The sequence below is a fragment of the Hyla sarda genome, chromosome 4, assembly GCF_029499605.1.
Source record: "Hyla sarda isolate aHylSar1 chromosome 4, aHylSar1.hap1, whole genome shotgun sequence".
NCBI lineage: Eukaryota > Metazoa > Chordata > Amphibia > Anura > Hylidae > Hyla > Hyla sarda.
Genome location: NC_079192.1, coordinates 63,589,883 through 63,614,188, shown reverse-complemented (window position 1 = coordinate 63,614,188; position 24,306 = coordinate 63,589,883). Strand labels below are relative to the sequence as shown.

Below are 24,306 nucleotides of genomic sequence, written 5' to 3'. Positions count from 1 at the left end.
CCTAATAAAAGTTTGAATCACCCCCCTTTTCCCATAAAAAAAATAAAACAGTGTAAAAAAAATTAAAAATAAACATATGTGGTATCGCCGCGTGCGTAAATGTCCGAATTATAAAAATATATCATTAATTAAACTGCACGGTCAATGGCGTACGCGCAAAAAAATTCCAAAGTCCAAAAAAGCGTATTTTGGTCACTTTTTATACCATTAAAAAAATGAATAAAAAGTGATCAAAAAGTCCGATCAAAACAAAAATCATACCGATAAAATCTTCAGATCACGGCGCAAAAAATTAGTCCTCATACCACCCCATACGTGGAAAAATAAAAAAGTTATAGGGGTCAGAAGATGACATTTTTAAACGTATAAATTTTCCTGCATGTAGTTATGATTTTTTCCAGAAGTGCGACAAAATCAAACCTATATAAGTAGGGTATCATTTTAACCGTATGGACCTACAGAATAATGATAAGGTGTAATTTTTACCGAAATATGCACTGCGTAGAAACGGAAGCCCCCAAAAGTTACAAAATGGCGTTTTTTTTTCGATTTTGTCACACAATGATTTTTTTTTCCGTTTCGTCGTGCATTTTTGGGTAAAATGACTAATGTCACTGCAAAGTAGAATTGGCGACGCAAAAAATAAGCCATAATATGGATTTTTAGGTGGAAAATTGAAAGGGTTATGATTTTTAAAAGGTAAGGAGGAAAAAACGAAAGTGCAAAAACGGAAAAACCCTGAGTCCTTAAGGGGTTAAGGACCCAGGGTTTTTCCGTTTTTGCATTTTCGTTTTTTCCTCCTTGCCTTTAAAAAATCATAACTCTTTCAATTTTGCACCTAAAAATCCATATGATGGCTTATTTTTTGCGCCACCAATTCTACTTTGTAATGACGTCAGTCATTTTGCCCAAAAATCTACAGCGAAACGGAAAAGAAAATCATTGTGTGACAAAAATTTTTAAAACCCCGCTGTTTTGTAACTCTTGGGGCTTCCGTTTCTACGTAGTACAATTTTCGGTAAAAATGACACCTTATCTTTATTGTGTAGGTCCATACAATTAAAATGATCCCCTACTTATATAGGTTTGATTTTGTCTTACTTCTGGAAAAAAATCATAACTACATGCAGGAAAATGTATACGTTTAAAATTGTCATCTTCTGACCACTATAACTTTTTTATTTTTCTGCGTATGGGGCAGTACGAGGGCTAATCTTTTGCAACGTGATCTGAAGTTTTTATCTGTACTATTTTTGTATTGATTGGACTTTTTGATCGCTTTTTATAAATTTTTTCATGCTATAAAAAGTGACCAAAAATACGCTATTTTGGACTTTGGAATTTTTTTGCTCGTACGCCATTGACCGTGCGGTTTAATTAATGATATATTTTTATAGTTCGGACATTTACGCACACGGCGATACCACATATGTTTATTTTTATTATGTTTATATATTATCTATATGGAATTTGGGAAAAGGGGGGTGATTTAAACTTTTAATAAGGAAGGGGTTAATGTGTGTGTGTTAAAAAGAATTTAACCTTTTTTTTTTTTTTACACTTAGGGGGACTTTTAGGAGGAATCATTAGATTCCTCATACAGATCACTGTGGTTGTAAAGAACCATAGTGATCAGTGTGCTCTGCGCTCGAATGATAAAGCCTGGTCCTGCCAGGCTGTATCATTCAGAGAGCCGGAGCCGCCATGGAAGGAGAGGTAAGCCCTCAGGCTACTTCAGCAGTGGATCGCCCCTGCCGCAATCGCGCTGCGATAACATTTAAACAGTACAAAGAGCTTAATAAAATCTGTAAAAATGTAATAAAAACAGCAAAAATTCTAAACGAGAGACAGGTGGCCAAAGAAAGCAAAACTAATCCTAAATATTTTTTTAGATATATAAATGCAAAAAAACCAAGGACAGAGCATGTAGAACCCCTTAATAATGATAATGGGGAGGTTGTCACGGGCGATCAAGAGAAAGCCGAGCTACTGAATGGGTTCTTTAGTTCTGTATACACTATGGAAGAAGGAGCTGACATTGGTCAGGTCAGTGCTGGTAACACATCATGTAATGTACTGAACTGGCTTAATGTAGAGATGGTACAAGGTAAGTTAAGTGATATAAATGTAAGCAAATCCCCAGGGCCGGATGGACTACACCCAAGAGTTCTTAGAGAGGTAAGTTCAGTAATATCTGTACCCCTGTTCATGATATTTAGAGATTCTCTGGTGTCTGGTATTGTGCCAAGGGACTGGCGCAAGGCGAATGTGGTGCCAATCTTCAAGAAGGGCTCTAGGTCTTCGCCAGGCAATTATAGACCGGTAAGTCTAACGTGCATTGTGGGTAAATTGTTTGAAGGACTTATAAGGGATTACATACAGGAATACATAGGGGATAATTGTATTATAAGTGATAGCCAGCATGGGTTTAATAAGGATAGAAGTTGTCAAACCAATCTAATTTGCTTTTATGAAGAGGTGAGTAGAAGCCTTGACAGAGGAATGGCTGTGGATATAGTGTTTCTGGATTTTGCTAAAGCGTTTGATACTGTCCCTCATAGACTTCTGACAGGTAAGTTAAGGTCTTTGGGTTTGGAAATTTTAGTTTGTAAATGTATTGAACACTGGCTCATGGATCGTACCCAGAGAGTGGTGGTCAATGATTCGTACTCTGATTGGTCCCCGGTTATTAGTGGTGTACCCCAAGGTTCACTACTGGGCCCGCTGTTGTTTAATTTATTTATCAATGATATAGAGGATGGTATTAACAGCTCTGTTTCTATCTTTGCAGATGACACCAAGCTTTGTAGCACGGTACAGTCTATAGAGGATGTGTATAGGTTACAAGATGACTTGGATAGACTAAGTGTCTGGGCATCCACTTGGCAAATGAGGTTCAATGTGGATAAATGTAAAGTTATGCATCTGGGTACTAATAACCTGCATGCATCGTATGTCTTAGGGGGGATTAAACTGGCAGAGTCACTGGTAGAGAAGGATTTAGGTGTACTTGTAGATCACAGACTACAGAATAGCATGCAATGTCAGGCTGCTGCTTCCAAAGCCGGCAGGATATTGTCGTGTATCAAAAGAGGCATGGACTCGAGGGACAGGGACATAATACTCCCCCTTTATAAAGCATTGGTACGGCCTTACCTGGAATATGCTGTTCAGTTTTGGGCACCTGTCCATAAAAGGGACACTGTGGAGTTGGAAAGGGTGCAGAGACGCGCGACTAAACTAATATGGGGCATGGAACATCTTAGCTATGAGGAGCGATTAAAGGAGTTACAATTGTTTAGTCTTGAGAAGAGACGTTTAAGGGGGGATATGATAAACGTATATAAGTATATTAATGGCCCATACAAAAAATATGGAGAAAAACTGTTCCAGGTTAAACCCCCCCAAAGGACGAGGGGGCACTCCCTCCGTCTGGAGAAGAAAAAGTTTAGTCTCAAGGGGCGACACGCCTTCTTTACCGTGAGGACTGTGAATTTATGGAACAGTCTACCTCAGGAACTGGTCACAGCAGGAACAATTAACAGCTTTAAAACAGGATTAGATACATTCATGGAACAAAATAACATTAATGCTTATGAAGAAATATAAAATCCCATCCCTTCCCCAATATCGCGCCACACCCCTACCCCTTAATTCCCTGGTTGAACTTGATGGACATATGTCTTTTTTCGACCGTACTAACTATGTAAACCCTGAAAATCGGCCGTTAAACGTCCGTGCACAAAATCCCATTATAGTCTATGGGATTTTTACATTATCCATTTTAACCAGTCATAGCGCTAATAACGGATGTTATTTTGCGACGGGAGAAAGTAACGGGAGAAATAATGCATGTGCTATTTCTTCTGTTCTTTCTCCCGTCACAAAATAACATCCCTTATTAGCGCTATGACTGGTTAAAATGGATAATGTAAAAATCCCATAGATTATAATGGGATTTTGTGACAGACGTTTAACGGCCGATTTTCAGGGTTTTCATAACGGAACATATAATGGATCTTTAAAAACGGATGAATGTATAGTGTGAAAGGGGCCTAACATGGTAAACATATGTAATTGGTAATAATAAATAATGAGACAAACTGATGGTGAACGCTGGTCACAATGCAATAATAGGGTACATTCACACATACAGTATCCGCTTGCATATTTTGTTGCATATTTTCTGCAACTGGTGTTGTTATCCATTGAAGTCAATAAGTGCAAAATCAGCTGCAGAAAATATGCAATATGCAAACAGCTGGAGGCACCCTGCATAGATGAACTAAGGGTGGAAGTCAGCCCCCCCAGCAGGCATCAGTGACGTTGCACCTGGTAAGTGAGCACACTACCAGCAGACAAAAAGGCTTTTTTAATATAGTTAAAAAAAATAATTAAAAGGGGTTAGGGATAGATGGGCAATAGGCAAGGACAGGAAAAAAAAGGGATGGTGGGAGCTACACTTTAAGGTTGACCCATTCTTTAGTAATAGATAAAGCACAGCATCACCATTAATTTATCCTCAGCAAAAACGTATACAACCATTGTTATAACCAGTCCCCTCAGCACCAGCGACCATTACCCCCTGCCATATAGTAATGATAGAGTTGTACAGTAAACTGGCTCGTAGCGAACCTCGCAGCTCGGCTGTTGATTACTTTAGTCTGCGTAAATTAGTTCAGCTTTCCAAGGGCTCGGGTTGCCTGGAAAAGTCCAGAATGACAGTCTTAGGTCTTCTAGGTCTGTATCCACCTTTTCCAGGCAACTGGAGCCCTTGGAAAGCTGAACTAATTTACGCAGACTAAAGTAATCAACAGCCGAGCTGCGAGGTTCGCTATGAGCCAATGTATTGTAAGTTCGCACAACTCTATCAATGACACATGGCCTCCAAAGTGGCATGGCAGCCAACATATGACAGATGCACCCAATCAGGGCGGTAAAGACCTTCCCCGAAACTTTCTAAATCAACGTGCCGATAACCAAAGCCTCCCAGAAGCTTCAAACATTTTCCAATGATCTATTGACTTATCTAGAAAGAAGAGTTGTTTATCAGCCCATAACAGCCTGGGTACGATTTCAGAAGAAAATTAAGGTAACATCTGGAAACAAACTTTTAATAACAGCCAGGTCCCTATGATAGCAGCTCCAAGGGTCTCACTTTCCTCAAGTTGTCCTCACCCACATGAAAAATAAGAACCTGAGGAGTAGGCCACACTCGACATGAATGACTGACTTCCAGGATAAACCCCTCGTACCACAGCACAGGATAGCTATCTGCTGGGGGTCAAATGATAAGTTTGCTGAGTAACCTCATCTTCCTGCTCTTCACCAGGACAATACAGCAGTCCCTCAAGTTATAATGGTAATTGGTTCCAGTGCGATCATTGTAAGTTGAAACTTTTGTATCTTGAGACCATAACTTAATTGGTTCTGAAACCACCACAATGTCAACCCAAAATAAGACACAATGAACATAATAAAACATAAAAAAAAAAAGAAGCACAATACAGATCAGACAAGTCCTTACATATAATAGTCAGATAGAGCTGCTAGAGGCTGTAAATCACTATCAAGGTGGATAACAGGAGCTTCTTCACGAACCATTACAGAACACACAATGTACTAGAAAAATAAAATGGAGCCGCCTCACATGTTGTGCTAAGTCCTGGCGCAGGTAAAGAGAAGTACCGGACATGTTGTACTGTAGAAAGGCGCTACCAGGCAGCCAATAGGTACATGCACTGCAGTAATAGAGACTGTACCCCAGTGAAATGCCAAATATGATTAGTCGGATCTTCCAGACTTTCACATATGCCGCTGTTCTGAACTGTCTGTAATATTGTATGTTGAGTATGGTTTCAAGATACAATGATCTTTCCTGGACTATTGAATGCTGAAAATATTCTAACCTGAGGCCCTTTTAAGACGAGGGACCACTGTGTATAAAAGAGTGGCCTAATATCCAAGCAATCTAAGGCTGACTTAGAAAAATGTAAATGATTAAGGAAGTCGATCAGGTCTGACATATAATCAGAATTTATTCACCTGATGACATTATCATCCAAACAAAGACATTTTACCTTGGTCACAGACCTGATTCCGAAAGAATATGTCAGGCTGGGCAAGGCTAAATTGCATCCCTGAACTGACTCTCACCCTCTTCCCTGCCCTTTGGGGTGCCTACCTCCTTAAAAGCATGAACCCAATCATGGGACAGTTCCTATGTTACTAAGGTGCAGGGCATAGTGAAGTCAAAGTAACAATATGGCAGTCAGGAAAAAGGGCACAAAAGGCTTAAAGGGGTGTTCCGGCTTTATACATCTTATCCCCTAACCAAAGGATAAGGGATAAGATGTATGATTGCAGGGGTCCCGCAGGACCCCCCCCCCCCCCCCCGATCTCAGTGCGGCCTCCGACGTTCTGTGCCGGGCACTGTCTCCGATACAGGGACGTGCCGAGACAGCATTCTGTGCCAGGTGCTGCCTCCAAGACGGGATGTGACGTCACGGCCACACACCCTAGTGGTGTCAAGCCACACCCCTTCCATTCATGTCTATGGGAGGGGGCGTGACAGTCCCATAGACATGAATGGGGGGCGTGGCATGATGTCACTAGGGGGCGTGTTCGTGACATTACGTCCCCGTCTCAGAGGCAGTGCCTGGCACAGAATGCCGGGGGCTGTACCAAGATCGCGGGGGTCCCGAGCGATGGGACCCCTGCGATCATACATCTTATCCCCTATCCTTCGGATAGGGCATAAAATGTGTAAAACCGGAACACCCCTTTAAAGTGTGACTTAGATGGAAAACAGATTTGTAAATTACTTCAATTTAAAAATCTTAATCCTTCCAGTACTTATCAGCTGCTGTATACTATAGAGGAAGGTTCTTTTCTTTTTGAATTTCTTTCCAGTCTGACCAAAGTGCTCTCTGCTGACACCTCTGTCCATGTCAGGAACTGTTCAAAGCAGAAACAGATCCCCATAGCAAGCCTCTCCTGCTCTTGACAGTTCCTGACATGGACAGAGGTGTCAGCAGAGAGCACTGTGGTCAGACAGAAAATAAATTCAAAAAAGAAAATAACTTCCTCTGTAGTACTGGAGTAGGGACTGCCGTCCAGTTGATGACCTATTGTTTACATCAAATATTCAAGTAGGCAGGGAAGATAACTGTGGGCTAGCTGAGGGCTGTACATATCCCTGCCCAGCATGACAAGAACAGTCATGTATATATAACAAAGCTAAAACGCTACGCAAAAAAAACTCATATGTAGTCAGGAGATCCATCAACATAAAGGAAGAAAGGACCCTTTCCTTGCAGCCTAATGAGCAGCCAAGAAACCATATTAGCCACTAGGCAAATGCAAGCACCAACCAGATTATCAATAACCACTGAATGACTCCTACCCAACTGGTCAGTTTTAGAATTAAGAATTTTTAGGAACTAAAAAAGAACCCACTAGACACACATCACTAAAAGCTAAACTTGAAGAAGACGACCGGGCAAGGGTTTGGATCTTGCTCTGCTTCTGGGGCAAAGGCTCTGAATCAATCCCACTGGGAATGAGATGAAGAATTGGCCAGATCATTAATATTTTCTGCAACATGCCTAGCATTAAAGGAGATATGCAGTGGAGAAAACGTATCCCCTATGCGCAGGATAGGGGATAAGTGTCTGATCGCGGGGTGTCCGACTGCTGGGACCCCCGTGATCTCCCATATGGGGCCCTGGCTCCAACTGTGGTGCAATCGCTGAGTCTCCGTCTCTCCCATAGAGATGAATGGAGGGGGAGTGTTTCGATCAGCTTCTGTGTTGGGTAAGAAGAGCAGAGCAGGGGCCGACCTGGGGCCTGTCACGATTCGGCTGGCAGGAGGTGGATCCTCTGTGCCAGAGAGGGATTGGCGTGGACCGTGCTAGTGGACCGGTTCTAAGTTACTACTGGTTTTCACCAGAGCCCGCCGCAAAGTGGGATGGTCTTGCAGCGGCGGTAGTAACCAGGTCGTATCCACTAGCAACGGCTCAACCTCTCTGACTGCTGAAGATAGGCGCGGTACAAGGGAGTAGACAAGAGCAAGGTCGGACGTAGCAGAAGGTCGGGGCAGGCAGCAAGGATCGTAGTCAGGGGCAACGGCAGGAGGTCTGGAACACAGGCTAGGAACACACAAGGGAACGCTTTCACTGGCACGATGGCAACAAGATCCGGCGAGGGAGTGCAGGGGAAGTGAGGTATACATAGGGAGTGCACAGGTGAACACACTGATTAGACCCACTGCGCCAATCAGCGGCGCAGTGGCCCTTTAAATCGCAGAGACCCGGCGCGCGCGCGCCCTAGGGAGCGGGGCCGCGCGCGCCGGGACAGGACCGACGGAGAGCGAGTCAGGTACGGGAGCCGGGGTGCGCATCGCGAGCGGGCGCCACCCGCATCGCGAATCGCATCCCGGCTGGGGGCGGTATCGCAGCGCACCCGGTCAGTAGATCTGACCGGGGCGCTGCAGTAGCGAGGATGTTGCGAGCGCTCCGGGGAGGAGCGGGGACCCGGAGCGCTCGGCGTAACAGTACCCCCCCCCTTGGGTCTCCCCCTCTTCTTGGAGCCTGGGAACCTGAGGAGCAGACTTTTGTCTAGGATGTTGTCCTCAGGTTCCCAGGATCTCTCTTCAGGTCCACAGCCCTCCCAATCAACCAAAAAGAACCTTTTTCCTCTGACCGTCTTGGAGGCCAGTATCTCCTTCACTGAGAAGACGTCAGAAGAACCGGAAACAGGAGTGGGAGAAACAAGCTTGGGAGAGAAAGGGTTGATGATGAGTGGTTTAAGAAGAGAGACATGAAAGGCATTAGGAATACGAAGAGAAGGAGGAAGAAGAAGTTTGTAAGAGACAGGATTAATTTGGCACAAGACTTTGAAAGGACCAAGATAGCGTGGTCCCAGTTTGTAACTGGGGACACGAAAGCGGACATATTTAGCGGAGAGCCATACCTTGTCTCCGGGAGCAAAAATGGGGGGGGGGTTCTTCTTTTCTTATCAGCAAACCTTTTCATGCGGGATGAAGCCTGTAAAAGAGAATTTTGGGTCTCTTTCCATATGGTGGAAAGATCACGAGTTACTTCATCCACAGCGGGCAAACCAGAGGGCAAGGGAGTAGGGAGGGGGGGAAGAGGGTGACGGCCGTACACCACGAAAAATGGGGACTTAGCAGAAGATTCAGAGACTCTGAAGTTGTATGAGAATTCGGCCCATGGTAGAAGATCTGCCCAGTCATCCTGGCGGGAGGAAACAAAATGCCGTAAATAGTCACCCAGGACCTGGTTAATTCTTTCTACTTGCCCATTGGATTGGGGATGATAAGAAGAAGAGAAGTTTAATTTAATCTTGAGCTGTTTACAGAGGGCCCTCCAGAATTTAGACACGAATTGGACGCCTCTATCCGAGACGATCTGCGTGGGCAAACCGTGAAGACGAAAAATGTGTACAAAAAATTTTTTGCCAACTGAGGCGCTGAAGGAAGACCAGGAAGAGGAATAAAATGTGCCATCTTGGAAAATCGATCAACGACCACCCAAACAACAGTGTTGCCACGGGATGGGGGTAGGTCAGTAATAAAGTCCATAACAATCAGTGACCAAGGCTGTTCGGGGACAGGCAGAGGATGAAGGAGACCAGCAGGCTTCTGGCGAGGAGTCTTATCCCGGGCACAGACAGTACAGGCCCGCACAAAATCAACAACATCCGTCTCCAGAGTCGGCCACCAATAGAAACGAGAGATGAGTTGCAGGGACTTTTTGATGCCCCCATGGCCTGCGAGGTGGGAGGAGTGACCCCATCTGAGAATCCCGAGACGTTGGCGTGGAGAAACGAAGGTCTTCCCTGGAGGAGTTTGCCTGATGGCGGCTGGAGAAGTGGAGATCAGACAGTCAGGAGGAATGATGTGTTGCGGAGAGACCTCTACTTCCGAGGCATCCGAGGAACGAGAGAGAGCATCGGCCCTAATGTTCTTGTCGGCAGGGCGGAAATGAATTTCAAAGTTAAAACGGGCAAAGAACAACGACCACCTGGCCTGGCGAGGGTTCAGCCGTTGGGCAGACTGGAGATAGGAGAGATTCTTGTGATCGGTGTAAATGATAACTGGAAATTTTGATCCCTCCAGCAGATGTCTCCATTCCTCAAGTGCCAATTTAATGGCCAGTAGTTCTCGATCCCCGATGGAGTAGTTTCTCTCCGCCGGAGAGAAGGTCCTAGAAAAAAAACCACAAGTAACAGCATGCCCGGAAGAATTTTTTTGTAGAAGGACCGCTCCAGCTCCCACTGAGGAGGCATCTACCTCCAATAGGAAGGGTTTAGATGGGTCAGGTCTGGAGAGCACGGGAGCAGAAGAAAAGGCAGACTTGAGCCGTTTAAATGCGTCTTCCGCTTGGGGAGACCAGGACTTGGGATTGGCATTCTTCTTGGTTAAAGCCACGATAGGAGCTACAATGGTGGAAAAGTGTGGAATAAATTGTCTGTAATAATTGGCGAACCCCAAAAAACGTTGGATAGCACGGAGTCCGGAGGGGCGTGGCCAATCCAAGATGGCAGAGAGTTTATCCGGGTCCATTTGTAATCCCTGGCCAGAGACTAAGTATCCTAGGAAAGGAAGAGATTGACATTCAAACAGACATTTCTCCATTTTGGCATAAAGTTGATTGTCTCGAAGTCTCTGAAGAACCATGCGGACATGCTGGCGATGTTCTTCTAAGTTGGCAGAAAAAATCAGAATATCGTCCAGATACACAACAACACAGGAATATAAGAGATCACGAAAAATTTCATTAACAAAGTCTTGGAAGACGGCAGGGGCGTTGCACAGGCCAAAGGGCATGACCAGATACTCAAAGTGTCCATCTCTGGTGTTAAATGCAGTTTTCCATTCGTCCCCCTCCCTGATGCGGATGAGATTATATGCACCTCTTAAGTCCAGTTTGGTAAAGATGTGGGCACCTTGAAGGCGATCAAAGAGTTCTGAGATAAGAGGTAGGGGGTAGCGGTTCTTTACCGTGATTTTATTAAGTCCGCGGTAATCAATGCAAGGACGTAGGGAGCCATCTTTTTTGGACACAAAAAAAAATCCAGCTCCGGCAGGAGAGGAGGATTTGCGGATAAACCCCTTTTTTAAATTCTCCTGGATGTATTCAGACATAGCAAGAGTCTCTGGAGCGGACAGAGGATAAATTCTGCCCCGGGGTGGAGTAGTGCCCGGGAGGAGGTCAATAGGACAGTCATAAGGCCTGTGAGGAGGTAAAGTCTCAGCTTGCTTTTTGCAAAATACGTCAGCATAGTCCATATAAGCCTTAGGGAGGCCGGTTACAGGGGGAACCACAGGGTCACGGCAGGGAGTACTGGGAACCGGTTTAAGACAGTCCTTGAAACAAGAAGTACCCCAGCTCTTGATCTCTCCTGTGGACCAATCAAGGGTTGGGGAATGGCGTTGAAGCCACGGTAATCCAAGGAGAATTTCGGAAGTGCAATTGGAGAGGACCAAAAACTCAATTTTTTCGTGATGAGGTCCGATGCACATTAGGAGGGGTTCCGTGCGGTAACGCACGGTACAGTCCAATCTTTGATTGTTAACACAATTGATGTAGAGGGGTCTGGCGAGACTGGTCACCGGGATGTTGAACCTGTTGATGAGGGAGGCCAAAATAAAATTTCCTGCAGATCCGGAGTCCAAGAAGGCCATAGTAGAGAAGGAGAAGATGGAGGACGATATCCGCACAGGCACAGTAAGGCGTGGAGAAGCAGAGTAGACATCAAGTACTGTCTCACCTTTGTGCGGAGTCAGCGTACGTCTTTCCAGGCGGGGAGGATGGATAGGACAATCCTTCAGGAAGTGTTCGGTACCGGCACAGTACAGGCAAAGATTCTCCATGCGGCGTCGTGTCCTCTCTTGAGGTGTCAAGCGAGACCGGTCAACTTGCATAGCCTCCACGGCGGGAGGCACAGGAACGGATTGCAGAGGACCAGAGGAGAGAGGAGCCGGGGAGAAAAAACGCCTCGTGCGAACAAAGTCCATATCCTGGCGGAGCTCCTGACGCCTTTCGGAAAAACGCATGTCAATGCGAGTGGCAAGATGAATGAGTTCATGTAGGTTAGCAGGAATTTCTCGTGCGGCCAGAACATCTTTAATGTTGCTGGATAGGCCTTTTTTAAAGGTCGCGCAGAGGGCCTCATTATTCCAGGATAATTCGGAAGCAAGAGTACGGAATTGGATGGCGTACTCGCCAACGGAAGAATTACCCTGGACCAGGTTCAGCAGGGCAGTCTCAGCAGAAGAGGCTCGGGCAGGTTCCTCAAAGACACTTCGAATTTCCGAGAAGAAGGAGTGTACAGAGGCAGTGACGGGGTCATTGCGGTCCCAGAGCGGTGTGGCCCATGACAGAGCTTTCCCAGACAGAAGGCTGACTACGAAAGCCACCTTAGACCTTTCAGTAGGAAACTGGTCCGACATCATCTCCAAGTGCAGGGAACATTGTGAAAGAAAGCCACGGCAAAACTTAGAGTCCCCATCAAATTTATCCGGCAAGGATAGTCGTAGGCCGGAAGCGGCCACTCGCTGCGGAGGAGGTGCAGGAGCTGGCGGAGGAGATGATTGCTGAAGCTGTGGTAGTAGCTGCTGTAGCATCACGGTCAGTTGAGACAGCTGGTGGCCTTGTTGCGCTATCTGTTGCGACTGCTGGGCGACCACCACGGTGAGGTCGGCGACAACTGGCAGTGGAACTTCAGCGGGATCCATGGCCGGATCTACTGTCACGATTCGGCTGGCAGGAGGTGGATCCTCTGTGTCAGAGAGGGATTGGCGTGGACCGTGCTAGTGGACCGGTTCTAAGTTACTACTGGTTTTCACCAGAGCCCGCCGCAAAGCGGGATGGTCTTGCAGCGGCGGTAGTAACCAGGTCGTATCCACTAGCAACGGCTCAACCTCTCTGACTGCTGAAGATAGGCGCGGTACAAGGGAGTAGACAAGAGCAAGGTCGGACGTAGCAGAAGGTCGGGGCAGGCAGCAAGGATCGTAGTCAGGGGCAACGGCAGGAGGTCTGGAACACAGGCTAGGAACACACAAGGGAACGCTTTCACTGGCACGATGGCAACAAGATCCGGCGAGGGAGTGCAGGGGAAGTGAGGTATACATAGGGAGTGCACAGGTGAACACACTGATTAGACCCACTGCGCCAATCAGCGGCGCAGTGGCCCTTTAAATCGCAGAGACCCGGCGCGCGCGCGCCCTAGGGAGCGGGGCCGCGCGCGCCGGGACAGGACCGACGGAGAGCGAGTCAGGTACGGGAGCCGGGGTGCGCATCGCGAGCGGGCGCCACCCGCATCGCGAATCGCATCCCGGCTGGGGGCGGTATCGCAGCGCACCCGGTCAGTAGATTTGACCGGGGCGCTGCAGTAGCGAGGATGTTGCGAGCGCTCCGGGGAGGAGCGGGGACCCGGAGCGCTCGGCGTAACAGGGCCCCATACAAGAGATTGTGGGGGGTCCCAGTGGTTAGACCCCCTGTGATCAGACACTTATCCCCTATTCTGTGGAGAGGGGGTACGTTTTTTCTCCTTTAAGCCAGATATTTAGGTAAAAACAGCAAAGTACAAGGTATTTTAAAAGACTGACCGCCCACCAGCTCTGGGAGAACTTCAAATTATAGATAAAGCCTTCAAAGCAGAAATCTGCTAAAAATACCATATGCAAGTTATATAATGGCCAGAAATAGTGCTGCTTCTCATGTACACACACAGGGCAACTAATCCTAAAAAAAGGCACCTGAAATGACAGATACGCTTTAAGATAACTTCCCAATACTAGCACCAATTCCTTATATGTAAATTAATCTGGGCTCAGTGACAGCAGCATTTATACGGGACAATTGTCGGTGGTGAACAGCTGTAAAATGAACGCTAGATATTTAGTGTGGCTGTGCACTTCCATTATTGTTGGCAGCACATCCTCTGCTTACATGGGGCTGCAGACAAATTGTTTTTAGGGCTGATCGGCTGATGAACAAGAGTTTCCTTGTTCATTGGATGATCACTGGGTCTTTAACATGGGGCAATAACCGGGCCCGTTCATTCGAAAAGTTCAAGGGCCTATAAACTGGGGCAACAAGACAAATCTGGCAGGAATATTTTAGTTGCGCAGCCATAAATGGCAATTTCGCAGTACGGAGATCGGACTGCATCAAAGAAAAAGTAAAGAAAAATGTATGATTAATTTACATGTAATGGATTGTGCTTGTTATCTTAAAGCGTACCTGTAAATTCAGGTAACTTTTCAGGATAAGCTGCCCTGTATGTTTACAAGAGGGATCAGCACTGTTTCTGGCCATTATATAGCTTGGGTATAGCATTTTTCAGCAAATTTCTGCTCTGCAGTCAATAACTATAATTAGCGGTTCTCCCAGAGCTGGTAGGCGGCACTCCCCCCCTTTTATAGACTTGTATTGCTTGTCTTGGAGATAGAGGACACATGGCTGTGACCTGACAATCCAAGATGTATTTCTTACAACTGTGGGGTCGCAGTTGTGGCCAATTGTTGGTCGCAACGCCCCTCGATTCGCTTACGTTTCCTGTGATGCAGTAGATTCCTGCATCTTTGGCCTTAGAATACTACAGACACCAAAACAGGACAGGTGCAGGACAGAATATTGTATAAAATAATGATGAGGGGATATATAATCCTCAAAAAAGAGTACAACTGTCTATAAAATAGTTGTATGTGCTAGTATAGTGAGCTCCCATAAACATATGGTACTACACAAAAACAGCTGGAGCCATATAGAGAAAATACAAAAAATGCTTTATTTATGAGCAATAGGTCAACAGGTTGGAGATCACTGCAATACATATTAACTTATGGCAGTGTTTCTAAACCAGGGTGCCTCCAACTGTTGCAAAACTACAACTTCCAGCATGCCCGGACAGCTCATGCTGGAAGTTGTAGTTTTTGCAACAGCTGGAGGCACCCTGGTAGGGAAACACTGTCTTATGGGCTATGTGGGCCCTGGTTTTTTTTTGTCACATTGTGCGATGGTAACATCAGATTGTTGACCAGAAGATGACTTCCGATAAGGCTGCAAGGCCAAAGATGCATATGGTACTACACAAAAACAGTTGGAGCCATATAGAGAAAATACAAAAATGCTTTATTAATGATACATCAATATTCATAAAACGTGGAGGACTTCCACCCAGATGGAGGAAAGAACAGCAAAAAACCTGGGTGACCCCTCAGGTCAAAACAGGAGCTAATAGGACATAATATGCACAAGAAATATAAAAACAGTAGCAAAGTAGAATAAATATGTGTTCAAAAGGACTACAAGACACAGCAATCCAAGGTAACAAGCATACTTATTCTAATAGTGCTCCAAGATGGCCTGAGAGGACACCACCCCAACACTGCGTTTCGGGATCAAAGCCTTTGTCAATGCTGCGTTTGACGAAACGCAGCGTTGGGGTGGTGTCCTCTCAGGCCATCTTGGAGCACTATTAGACTAAGTATGCTTGTTACGTTGGATTGCTGTGTCTTGTAGTCCTTTTGGACACATATTTGTTGTAGCTTTGCTTCTGTTTTTATATTTCTTGTGCATATTATGTCCTATTAGCTTCTGTTTTGACCTGAGGGGTCACCCAGGTTTTTTGCTGTTCTTTCCTCCATCTCGGTGGAAGCCCTCCATGTTTTATGAATATTGATGTATCATTAATAAAGCATTTTTTGTATTTAAGCTATATGGCTCCAACTGTTTTTGTGTAGTACCATATGCATCTTTGGCCTTGCAGCCTTATCGGAAGTCATCTTCTGGTCAACAAACTGATGTTACCATCGCACAATGTGACAAAAAAAAAAAACAGGGCCCACATAGTCCATAAGACAGTGTTTCCCTACCAGGGTGCCTCCAGCTGTTGCAAAAACTACAACTTCCAGCATGCCCGGACAGCCAACGGCTGTCTGGGCATGCTGGAAGTTGTAGTTTTGCAACAGCTGGAGGCACCCTGGTAGGGAAACACTGTCTTATGGGCTATGTATTGCAGTGATCTCCAACCTGTTGACCTATTGCTGGGACTTGTAGTTTTGCAGCAGCTGGAGAGCCACAGGTTAGGGATCAGTGGTATATAGGATGAGAGTTTACAGCATGGTCGCCAAACAAACCCTACCCCACAAAAAAAATCAGAACATATAACATTTATAATAGATTTCAAGAACTTTCATCATCATCATCATTTCCCACTTTCCACCGCTAGAGGTCGCCAAAACACACTCCTCACACAGCGCCCATCTTCCTCCACCGCATAGGCTCCGCCCCCGGGGGTGTACCAACGTGGCGTCTCCTGTCTGACCGGAAGCCGGAAAACTAACCGGAAGTGTCATAGAAGATTCCATGTCGATGGCTGCCTGTGTGTGCCGTGTGCTGTTCCTCTCTCTGCTGTTGGCGGGTGTGCTGTCCGCGGGCGAGGGTGAGAAGTGACCCGTGTCTTGTATGTTATTTCCGGGTGGGATGGAGGGAATTATCCGGGGGTCCTGGACTGTCATTTTAAATGGTGACATTTCGTCATCCACTTCCGGTCTGGGGCACCTTCCACCTGTCACTCACCCTCCAGGCCTCCTGTTCTGCTGGCTGCCCTGTAATAATAAGTCACTGACAATCTATTCATATATAGGATGTATAATGTACATAGGGGACCCCAATCATGATGATGTCTGGTGCAGAACTACAACTCCCATCGTGCTCTTTCTTTAGGGACACTGTGTTATGTGTTGTGATGACAGATCTCTTGTAAAAGCTGCTACATCCTTGACAGCTCATTTAGTTACAGGATCTGGAGAGATAGCTGAGCGTACACGTGTATAATGGATCAGGTGAGATAGATGTCACTCGAGCGTACACGTGTATGATGGATCAGGAGAGATACATGTCACTCGAGCGTACACGTGTATGATGGATCAGGAGAGATACATGTCAGTTGAGCGTACACGTGTATGATGGATCAGGAGAGAGAGATGTCACTCGAGTGTACACGTGTATGATGGATCAGGAGAGATACATGTCACTCGAGCGTACACTTGTATGATGGATCAGGAGAGATACATGTCAGTTGAGCGTACACGTGTATGATGGATCAGGAGAGAGAGATGTCACTCGAGTGTACACGTGTATGATGGATCAGGAGAGATACATGTCAGTCGAGCGTACACGTGTATGATGGATCAGGAGAGATACATGTCAGTCGAGCGTACACGTGTATGATGGATCAGGAGAGATACATGTCAGTTGAGCGTACACGTGTATGATGGATCAGGAGAGATACATGTCAGTCGAGCGTACACGTGTATGATGGATCAGGAGAGAGAGATGTCACTCAAGTGTACACGTGTATGATGGATCAGGAGAGATACATGTCAGTCGAGCGTACACGTGTATGATGGATCAGGAGAGATACATGTCAGTCGAGCGTACAAGTGTATGATGGATCAGGAGAGATACATGTCAGTCGAGCGTACACGTGTATGATGGATCAGGAGAGATACATGTCAGTCGAGCGTACACGTGTATGATGGATCAGGAGAGATACATGTCAGTCGAGCGTACACGTGTATGATGGATCAGGAGAGATACATGTCAGTCGAGCGTACACGTGTATGATGGATCAGGAGAGATACATGTCAGTCGAGCGTACAAGTGTATGATGGATCAGGAGAGATACATGTCAGTCGAGCGTACACGTGTATGATGGATCAGGAGAGATACATGTCAGTCGAGCGTACACGTGTATGATGGATCAGGAGAGATACATGTCAGTCGAGCGTACACGTGTATGATGGATCAGGAGAGATACATGTCAGTCGAGCGTACACGTGTATGATGGATCAGGAGAGATACATGTCACTCGAGCGTACACGTGTATGGTGGATTAGGAGAGATACATGTCAGTCGAGCGTGCACGTGTATGATGGATCAGGAGAGATACATGTCACTCGAGCGTACACGTGTATGGTGGATTAGGAGAGATACATGTCAGTCGAGCGTACACGTGTATGATGGATCAGGAGAGGTACATGTCAGTCGAGCGTACACGTGTATGGTGGATCAGGATAGATACATGTCACTCGAGCGTACACGTGTATGGTGGATTAGGAGAGATACATGTCAGTCGAGCGTACACGTGTATGGTGGATCAGGAGAGATACATGTCAGTCGAGCATGCATGTGTATGGGGGGGGGGGGGATCTGAAGTGATATCTGCCGGCCAAGGGAGCGTGTATAGGGGATCTGAAGAAATAGCTGCTGGTCAAGCGTACATGTGTATGGGGTATTATGAGAGAGTGATGTCAGCTGAGCGTACGTGTGTATGGGGTATTAGGAGACAGAGATGTTGGGCCAGCATGGATCTATCTGGGGGGGGGGGGGGGGTTTAATCTGGAGAGAGAGCTGTCAGCCGAGTGTGTATGTGGTATTAGGAGAGATAGCTGTTGGTCAAGCGTGCATGTGTATGGGGTATTATGAGAGAGAGATGTTGGCCAAGCGTACATGTGTATGGGGTATTAGGAGAGAGAGATGTTGGGCCAGCCTGTATCTATCCGGGGGGGAAGGGTATCAGGAGAGAGAGCTGTCTGCAAGCATATATCTGTGTGGGGGGGGGGGGGGTCTTGAAGAGATAGCTGAGCGTACACGTGTATGAAGGATCAGGAGAGATAGATATCGAGCGTGCATGTGTATGGGGGGGTATCTGAATTGATATCTGCCGGCCGAGGGTGCGTGTATAGGGGATCTGAAGAGATAGCTGTTGGTCAAGTGTGTATGGGCTATTATGAGAGAGTGATGTCAGCCAAGCGTACATGTGTATGGGGTATTAGGAAAGATGGATGTTGGGCCAGCCTGTATCTGTTAGGGGACTAAGGAGAGATAGCTGTCTACAGAGCATATATCTATGTGGGGGGTATTGAAGAGATAGCTGAGCGTACACGTGTATGGGGGGAATCAGGAGAGGTAGCTGTATGCTCTGCGTGCATGTGTATGAAGGGAATCAGGAGAGGTAGCTGTATGCTCTGTGTGCATGTGTATGGAGGGGGATCAGGAGAGGTAGCTGTATGCTCTGTGTGCATGTGTATGGAGGGGGATCAGGAGAGGTAGCTGTATGCTCTGCGTGCATGTGTATGAAGGGAATCAGGAGAGGTAGCTGTATGCTCTGCGTGCATGTGTATGAAGGGGGATCAGGAGAGGTAGCTGTATGCTCTGCGTGCATGTGTATGGAGGGGGGGGGATCAGGAGAGGTAGCTGTATGCTCTGCGTGCATGTGTATGAAGGGGGATCAGGAGAGGTAGCTGTATGCTCTGTGTGCATGTGTATGGAGGGGGATCAGGAGAGGTAGCTGTATGCTCTGCGTGCATGTGTATGGAGGGGGGGATCAGGAGAGGTAGCTGTATGCTGTGCGTGCATGTGTATGGAGGGGGGGGATCAGGAGAGGTAGCTGTATGCTCTGCGTGCATGTGTATGGAGGGGGATCAGGAGAGGTAGCTGTATGCTCTGCGTGCATGTGTATGGAGGGGGATCAGGAGAGGAAGCTGTATGCTCTGCGTGCATGTGTATGAAGGGGGATCAGGAGAGGTAGCTGTATGCTCTGCGTGCATGTGTATGGAGGGGGATCAGGAGAGGAAGCTGTATGCTCTGCGTGCATGTGTATGAAGGGGGATCAGGAGAGGTAGCTGTATGCTCTGCGTGCATGTGTATGAAGGGGGATCAGGAGAGGTAGCTGTATGCTCTGCGTGCATGTGTATGAAGGGGGATCAGGAGAGGTAGCTGTATGCTCTGCGTGCATGTGTATGAAGGGGGATCAGGAGAGGTAGCTGTATGCTGTGCGTGCATGTGTATGGAGGGGGATCAGGAGAGGTAGCTGTATGCTGTGCGTGCATGTGTATGGAGGGGGGATCAGGAGAGGTAGCTGTATGCTGTGCGTGCATGTGTATGGAGGGGGGATCAGGAGAGGTAGCTGTATGCTGTGCGTGCATGTGTATGGAGGGGGATCAGGAGAGGTAGCTGTATGCTGTGCGTGCATGTGTATGGAGGGGGGATCAGGAGAGGTAGCTGTATGCTGTGCGTGCATGTGTATGGAGGGGGGATCAGGAGAGGTAGCTGTATGCTGTGCGTGCATGTGTATGGAGGGGGATCAGGAGAGGTAGCTGTATGCTGTGCGTGCATGTGTATGGAGGGGGATCAGGAGAGGTAGCTGTATGCTGTGCGTGCATGTGTATGGAGGGGGATCAGGAGAGGTAGCTGTATGCTCTGCGTGCATGTGTATGGAGGAGGGATCAGGAGAGGTAGCTGTATGCTCTGCGTGCATGTGTATGGAGCGGGGATCAGGAGAGGTAGCTGTATGCTCTGCGTGCATGTGTATGGAGGGGGATCAGGAGAGGTAGCTGTATGCTGTGCGTGCATGTGTATGGAGGGGGATCAGGAGAGGTAGCTGTATGCTCTGCGTGCATGTGTATGGAGGAGGGATCAGGAGAGGTAGCTGTATGCTCTGCGTGCATGTGTATGGAGGGGGGATCAGGAGAGGTAGCTGTATGCAGTGCGTGCATGTGTATGAAGGGGGATCAGGAGAGGTAGCTGTATGCTGTGCGTGCATGTGTATGGAGGGGGATCAGGAGAGGTAGCTGTATGCTGTGCGTGCATGTGTATGGAGGGGGGATCAGGAGAGGTAGCTGTATGCTGTGCGTGCATGTTTATGGAGGGGGGGATCAGGAGAGGTAGCTGTATGCTGTGCGTGCATGTGTATGGAGGGGGGATCAGGAGAGGTAGCTGTATGCTGTGCGTGCATGTGTATGGAGGGGGGATCAGGAGAGGTAGCTGTATGCTGTGCGTGCATGTGTATGGAGGGGGGATCAGGAGAGGTAGCTGTATGCTGTGCGTGCATGTGTATGGAGGGGGGATCAGGAGAGGTAGCTGTATGCTGTGCGTGCATGTGTATGGAGGGGGATCAGGAGACATAGCTGTCGGCTGAGCATGTATGTGTATGGGGGATCAGTAGAGATGGCTGTTGGCCGAGCGTACGTGCATGTGTGTAGGGGAGAGCTGTTGAATGAGTGTGCAAGTTTATAGGTGGGGGGCGGGGGATCAGTAGACATAGCAGTCGGACAAGCCTGTATTAGTATGGGGGATCAGTACAGAAAGCTGTTGGCCGAGCGTACATGTGTATGGGGTATTAGGAGAGATAGATATCTGCAGAGCGTGTATCTGTATGGGGGATCATGAGAGATAGCTGTCTGCCGAGTGTATATCTGTGTGGGCGGTCTTGAAGAAATAGCTGCCGGACGAGTGTGCATTGGGGGGGGGGGGGGGGGGAGGAGGGTAAATCGGGAATCAGGAAGGATAAATGTCTACAAAGCGTGTATCTTTATATGGGAGGGGGGAAATCAGGAGAGATAGCTGTAGGTTGTGCATGCGTGCGTGGGGGATCAGGAGGGATGGCTGTAGGTTTTGCGTGTGTGTTTGGGGGCGGGGGGATCAGGAGGGTTGGCTGTCTGCAGAGCATGTGTATAGGGGAATCTGAAGAGGTAGCTGCTGGAAATCAGGAGAGATGGCTGTCAGCTGAGCATGCATGTATATGGGGGATCTGAACAGATAGCTGTCGGCTGAGCGTTCATGTATATGGGGGATCTGAACAGATAGCTGTCGGCTGAGCGTGCATGTATATGGGGGATCTGAACAGATAGCTGTCGGCTGAGCGTGCATGTATATGGGGGATCTGAACAGATAGCTGTCGGCTAAGCGTGCATGTATATGGGGGATCTGAACAGATAGCTGTCGGCTAAGCGTGCATGTATATGGGGGATCTGAACAGATAGCTGTCGGCTGAGCGTGCATGTATATGGGGGATCTGAACAGATAGCTGTCGGCTGAGCGTGCATGTATATGGGGGATCTGAACAGATAGCTGTCGGCTGAGCGTGCATGTATATGGGGGATCTGAACAGATAGCTGTCGGCTGAGCGTGCATGTATATGGGGGATCTGAACAGATAGCTGTCGGCTGAGCGTGCATGTATATGGGGGATCTGAACAGATAGCTGTTGGCTGAGCGTGCCTGTATATGGGGGATCTGAACAGATAGCTGTCGGCTGAGCGTGCATGTATATGGGGGATCTGAACAGATAGCTGTCGGCTGAGCGTGCATGTGTATGGGGCATCTGAATAGATTGGTGTTGGCTGAGCGTGCATGTGTATGGGGCATCTGAACAGATAGCTGTCGGCTATGGTGATATATTATATATATATAGATAATTCAAAAAAGGATGGTGTAAATTTATTAACATGAAAAGATGCATCATGTGTCCAAGTTTTATGTATACATTGTGAATATTCACAGTGATTTCCATTGGTGACACAGCAGATGTCTAGTTTGGTCCAGAAGCGGCCAGCAGATCCTCGGATATGGACTCAGACCTGCATTGTCTCTGGCTGTTCAGATCCTATGACTGGGGGGGCAGATACACTGAGTCCTTGATGCACCCCACAGAAAGAAGTCACAGGGTGTTGGATCAGGTGACCATAGAGATTGGCGCAACATTAGTGAATCATGGTTTCCGGTGCAGCCGATCAAACGTTCCTGTCGAATTTCATTCAGGTATTGGTGAATCATTATTTCTGACATAGCTGATCCAGTATTCTGGTAGTTTTATTCAGCTGTTGGTGAACATCCAAATGGAAACGTGGAGGTGACCATCCTGCTGTTTGGGTTTGGCAAGTCTCCTCTATCTGTGGTATAAGTCATTTCTAGAACATGCCCAGGTAGGGAGCGGCCAGACTTTGTGCCTGCTTATTACACAGAACACGCTTACTTTAAAGGAAAACTGTCAGCCAGTTCACCCACTAAACCAAATACACTCCGTTATAGTGTGGATGAACAGGAGACCATACACGGGTCTCTTACTTTTTTAGGTTTTCTTGCTGCCGAGTTCTTAAATTTTTGGCCTCCATTTGCTCTCTGAAGTTGGGTCCCCCGCTTGCAGCCTTGCTTTGGGTTCCGAATGCACTGAAGACTTTACTCAGCTCTCGTGTCCTGTTGACGTGAGAGCTGTGTGCCGGGAGAGCGCTCTGCACAGTGTAACTGCGCATGCGCCAATCCCCCGCTACACCTGGAAGTCAGGAGTCGCGAGACTTCAGAAAGAAATCAGCTCGCTTCTTTCATTTCTATAAGGCCTCTGAAAAATGAAAGTAGCAATCTGGTTGCCATAGTCAACTGCGCCACTCTTCCTCTACACAGGTTTTGATAAATCCCCCTCCCCCACTGTTCCTACTTATCCGATATCTTTGGCCGGGCCAGACTTTTTCCATGACATACACATCCAGGGGTTTTGAATTAATTTTACCCAACGCAAAATGCAGTTTCTATGCGGAGAGCATTTACCAAATTTATTCTAAATGCTTAACTGTCCTGTCACCATAGACCCTCCCTTACAAACGCAACACAAAAAAAGTGATGTCACCATCTTCTGTCACAATATATAGATGAAAGCTGTGGTTGGTTGCTATGGGCTCTGCGGTTATTGGTTGTTATGTGGTCTGTTGTGATTGGTTGTTAAAGGGGTACTTTGGTGGAAAAAGTTTTTTTTTAGCTCAACTGATGCCAGAAAGTTAAACAGATTTGTAACTTACTCCTATTAACAAATCTTAATCCTTTCAGTACTTATTAGCAGCTGTATACTACAGAGGAAATTCTTTTCTTTTTGGATTTCTTTTGTCTGTCCACAGTGCTCTCTGCTGACACTCTTTTTTTTATTATAAAAGTACAAAACTTATACAAAAACACAAAACAAGCTTAACCAGCTATAACATAAATAAGAAATACACTGGTACCAAAGAACAAAAACAAAACCCTGCCTAACCAGCCAGCCCAGCTTTACAAAAACCTAAAATATGCCAACCCACCTAACCGAACCACACTCACACGCATACCAAAAATGAACAAAAAAATTACGCTTGGCTTATCAAAATATGAAAATAAAATTTAGCACTACCTGGCTACAACTCAAAATCATCCATATTCGGGAAACACAAAAAAAAAAAAAAAATAAAATAAAATAATAATAAATTAAAATTAAAATACAAAAGCACAACTTGGCTTAGCAAAATATAAACATAAACTTAAAATTTTGCACTACCTGGCTACAAAAAAAAAAAAAAAAAAAAAATTTAATAAAATAAACAACGTAACAACATGAGAAAATCAAGTAAACCACGTTACATAATAACTGGTCCGACTACTGTAATGCTGTAATATAGAAACAAAAT

General features: G+C 46.7%; 1 protein-coding gene across 1 annotated transcript in view; it reads left to right on the top strand.

Moving 5' to 3' along the window:
* Positions 1-16,315: 16,315 nt before the first annotated feature.
* TGOLN2 (trans-golgi network protein 2) overlaps positions 16,316-24,306 on the top strand; it is a 33,470-nt gene continuing 25,479 nt past the window's right edge. The window contains exon 1 of the mRNA XM_056571201.1: positions 16,316-16,476. Within this exon, the coding sequence (XP_056427176.1) occupies positions 16,401-16,476 (76 nt within the window). The 5' untranslated portion in view covers positions 16,316-16,400. The remainder of the gene's footprint in view (positions 16,477-24,306) is intronic.